At 38.3% G+C, this 4553-nt stretch overlaps 1 protein-coding gene across 1 annotated transcript; it reads right to left on the reverse strand.

The window, feature by feature from the left end:
- Positions 1 to 585: 585 nt before the first annotated feature.
- LOC133858249 (S-type anion channel SLAH2-like) lies at positions 586 to 4180 on the reverse strand. Its single transcript, XM_062293677.1, has 5 exons — positions 4007 to 4180; positions 2595 to 3065; positions 1660 to 2430; positions 1330 to 1361; positions 586 to 1238 (listed from the first exon to the last, which is right to left on the reverse strand). The coding sequence occupies exons 1-5, from the start codon at positions 4178 to 4180 to the stop codon at positions 881 to 883; spliced, it is 1806 nt and encodes a 601-aa protein (XP_062149661.1). The 3' UTR covers positions 586 to 880.
- Positions 4181 to 4553: the final 373 nt, after the last annotated feature.

Raw genomic sequence — 4553 nt, forward strand, 5'->3', positions numbered from 1 at the left:
AAGTCAAACGGACTCTAATTTCTTTAGGAATTGTTGGCATGCTCATAATGAAGCTTATAGGAAGAAATAAATTTAATCATTTAATTAATACTTTAACACTCTATCATGTATGGGCTCATAAACCTCAATTTTCATTGGTAAAGCTCAACCCGTGAAATATTTAACTGAAATAGAGGTAAATTGATGAAGACAGAGTTCGAATTCAGAACCTTTGCTCTGAAACCATGTTAAATTGTCACTTATTCCAAAAATTTAAGCTTATAAAAATAGATAAATTTAATCACTTAATATATTCTTTAACAAAGCTCAATTCGTTGCTTGCTCATTAAGCTTTTGCCTCCTATACTGCTAACAATCCTCTGAATGGTATACCGTCTCTGCTCAATATTCCCCCTCCAACATGGTTTAGGATAAAAGTGCGTAATTAATGTGCTTAAATCTAATGTTTGCAGTTATCAATCACCGTATCTGATGTTGCTTTAGGGTGGCAGCTGCAAAGGCAAACTTACTAGGCACTTAATTTCATTTACGCACTTTGGTTAAAGATCAAAGCTGTGTATGGCTTACTAGCATGAGAAAGGTAAATAGAACTATGCAAGATCCATGGTACTTTTATTTCCTTTTTCTAGTGGAAAACTTACATATATAAGTTTATTACCCAAACCCATCTCTTACAATATTCAGCGGAGCTACTGATTGTGCTTCACTCTCCTCTAGGTACTCAAACTCTTGACTCACTCTGTACACATGTTCACTGGAACTTCTAAAACTCTAAATTTTGTTCCTCCCATCCATGTTAGTAGCAAAAATACTAATTGAATGTAATCAACCTCTTAAGTCCTTTGAAACATGGACCTAGAAGTTTAAGCTTCTCTACTAGCTAGCTTGGATGTTTTAGAGAGGCTTCTAAATCTTTGCTATCTGAGCCTGCGAATTTTAAGTAATGTTCAATATCATTGGAATCTGAGCAACCATGTCTTAGATGGAACCACTTCCTATGTGGTTTTGGCTTTTGGTCACTGATGGCAATAGCCATGTCATTAGGGAAAAGGTCACGGAGAACAAAGGCATGCAAGATGGTTGTTATAAGCAGACCGGTAACTGTAAGCGTAGCAGCGGCGGCGAGTATGACAGACATAGCTTGTGTTATTACACTTCTGACTTCATTTGAGTACCTGATGGTTGCTGTGGCAGCACCAGTCATTGGGAAAGTGTAGGCCCACCATGCCAGGGAGAACCTATAGATGCAAACAAAACAGAAAATCAGAAAATTAAACAAAAGCAGGTGGAACAATAATTTCACTAGGATAAATTTAAGTCATATCATACTTGAATCCGCGGAAGAAATTAAGCCGAACAGCCTGCAAAAGCACAGAAAATCAATCAGAAAAACAAATCAAGTGATCTTTAGTGTTCTGTCCTTGGGATGCAACTAAGTTTAGGAATGCAGTGAAGTGGCCAACTGTTTACAAAATTATGGAATTCTATTTGCTATTACCACCACACCCCCACCTACTAATCTCTTTTTGTCCCAAAACATATTGAAGGAATGCGTCAAATGGTAGATAGAATACTCAAGCATATGCATGGCAGAGACTCAAAATTAGTTACCAGAAAAGATATATGCTCATTTGCATTAAGAGGGACAGAGACGCTAACCAGTGACAAATAAAGGAAGAGGGCGATGAAGTAAGCTATCCGTGAACCATAGTCAAATGTTCCTTGGATCTTTGCCCATGCCATTGAAGCAACGCTTGGTGCTGCCACAAACAGAAAGAATACTGGATGGAGCTCTTTTGGGAGTGTCTCATTTGTTGGAAGTCTCTGGTAGAGAGTTACAAATAGGACCATGTAGTGAGCCAAACCAACAGCAAAGAAGAATATAGGCCCTTCTTTTAGCCCCATTGATGCACCCAGTAATGCCCCCACAAAATTCCCGACAACCAACAGATGGTTTGAAGGATTGGCAACCTTTGAGAGCCTCCTTTGGCCTCCTAACATCCACTGTCCATAGATCTTAAGCTCAAGACAGAAAATTGGAGTCATGAGAACATACCAAAGAGCTGGAGGTAGGTCATTAGCAATTGAAGGTGGCACTCCGAGAGCTAAGAACAAGAGGGCTATCCATGGGGCAAAGAAGAAGTTGATACGGATAGGGTGGTAGTACTCACGGCGAACTGCTTCAAAGTAGATTATCATTTTCAGAAGATAGATGGAGGCAACAGTGGCTATAAGAGCAATAGAAATACACCATAAAACGAGATTTACTCTCGGGCTTATGTGAAGAAATTTTTCAGGGTCAGAGTTGGCCAGGGCTTTCCACATAATTGCTTGGCTGCCAACACCAAGACAGATACCGAATGAAGAGATGGGATAACGCAGAAGAAATGGCCATGTCTTGTCAGTTGGTAGTCCTATTTCCTCTAAAGCCTGTTTAAAAAAAAACCATCAATATGATCAAGAAGCACCAAGCACAGCAACATTTGGGTTCATTGGAAGAAAAACAAGATCATAATATGGCCGACCCATAATATTGAGAAAGAATATAACAAGAACTAAAATGTGCATAAAGGCGGGGGAAGAAAAACACATACCTTAAGGGTGTCCAGCTCTGGCCCTTCCAGGACATCAAAGTAGCGGTCCACAGGTAAATTTTTTTCAACTTCTCTATTCGGCACTGTTTCATCCTCAGTTCCAGCATCCAGTGGCGACTTTCCACGTGGTAGTGTTATCTGCCTCTCAAATTTCCCGGACCATGTTTTGAAAGAATCAAATCTCTTGTCCTTCAACCTTGGAATACTCTGGTGGTAGGAAAATTGTCCACCACCAATTGCCTCATTATATGCAGCGGCTGTTGGAATTGGCTCAGAATGATGTTGTGGCTGTTTTGGTGGTTTGTTGCTAGCAGTACCGGATACACCAGAAGAATCTGGAATTCTATCAGCAAAAATTGTGTCACGACTGAAGAGAACTTTTCTGATGTTCACTCCAACAGGAGATGGAGGCAAGCTGATAGAAACAGAAGGCACCCTTTGATGATGGTAGATGGGTTCAGTTTCGCCCCCCTGATTTAATAATACAGAAGTTGTTTCAGTTCCATGGTATAAATAATTAGAGGAATGCTAGAGCATCTTCTGGTGTTGTTCTAGTGTTCTTTTGGGATGGCATAAAAGTAATTTTTATTACTTTTTTTAATAAAAGTAATTTTTTTTATTAAAAAATTACATTTATGCCATTTCAGGAGAACACCAGGAAGAGATGCTCTAGCATTCTCAAATAATTATAAATATATGTACACATCATTATATCCTTGTTGTGTTTTCCTATGTATCAGTTATAGAACCAACGTGGTAAACAATGCAGGCAAACGATCTTGAAGGAAAAGGGTAAAAAATTTCTGAATCAAGAAGATTACTTCCATTAGGAAATGTATTCCACTACTGCCAACTCCTTTCCAATAGTGATGTAGACTAGATTACTCATGGCTTCATGGAGAGGTTTGAGCGGAGGAAGAATGCTTCAGAAGGGGATACTTGTGATCCTGCGAGTACCCAAGAGTTTACTTGACTCACGGTCAATGGTTGCTCGAGCAAAACTGTTAATAGATTTTTGCTCGAGTCTCCCTCAATGGTTGCTTGAGAGATATACAACGGGAGAGAAACAGATAGAAAGTTTGCTCAAGCGAATTTATGATAAAAGTTTCACTCGAGCGAGTTTGCAATTATTTTATTAAAGGTTAGTTTTATAATTTTCTTTTCATGGCTACGTTCATAACTTCTATTCAAGCATAATTAGGACAGTCTAGCCACCCAGTTGATGCTATTCTTCTGTTTTATCAATAAGAAGCATTATTGAGAGATTTTTTTTCCTATTCTCTATAAATTATAATTCTTAAGAGTTTTATAGGATTTATAGAAGAGTGGTGCATGAATTCTAGTGTGTACAAATTCAGCGTCTCACTACGCCACACTGCATCAAATAGCATAGGATTAGAGGAAAAACTTACACCAGTTGATGGACTAGAAGATTCAGGTTCACTTGGTTGACACTGATCTTTCGTGAAGCTAGTCAACTTGGTATCAACAAAGCCGGCAACATCATTTGATAATATATGCTTGATGAGAGATGGAACTTCAGGGGAATCCTGCTGTACAGATACCAGATGTATGTCGTTCTCCATGATAGAAAAAGCAAACACCTGAAAGGCATAAAAGAAAAGTTCACAAGGCTTTCATAATAATTGAATGCCTTGAAATAAAACCAGTTACAATTAAGAAACTTAAACTGCATAAATATCTACCATCATTATTAAACGCAACAAGGAATCTTCTCATTACTAATTATATGATATGTTTTATTCATCTGCCGATTGATTTATATAACAGAGATGTAATCAACTGCTTCAAGAACTTCTTATGAGATGCCACAGAACTCAAAACCACAACTATAGATGCTAATGTTGTTGAAGGAGCTAGCCATGAGTTGCATAATTCAAGATTAACAGGGTCAGTCAGTAGACAAGGAGAATGCTAAATTGAAAGTAGCATCTAATA

This window comes from Alnus glutinosa, chromosome 1, assembly GCF_958979055.1.
Source record: "Alnus glutinosa chromosome 1, dhAlnGlut1.1, whole genome shotgun sequence".
Lineage (NCBI taxonomy): Eukaryota > Viridiplantae > Streptophyta > Magnoliopsida > Fagales > Betulaceae > Alnus > Alnus glutinosa.

Bases quoted from the DNA above. Each gene is read 5' to 3' on its own strand.
- LOC133858249 (XM_062293677.1), bottom strand. From the start codon at position 4,180: ATGGAGAACGACATACATCTGGTATCTGTACAGCAGGATTCCCCTGAA. The intron at 3,066-4,006 runs GTAAGTTTTTCC...TTATTAAATCAG, and splicing joins CTTCTAGTCCATCAACTGGT to GGGGGCGAAACTGAACCCAT. The intron at 1,239-1,329 runs GTATGATATGAC...TTGCATCTATAG, and splicing joins AATTTCTTCCGCGGATTCAA to GTTCTCCCTGGCATGGTGGG.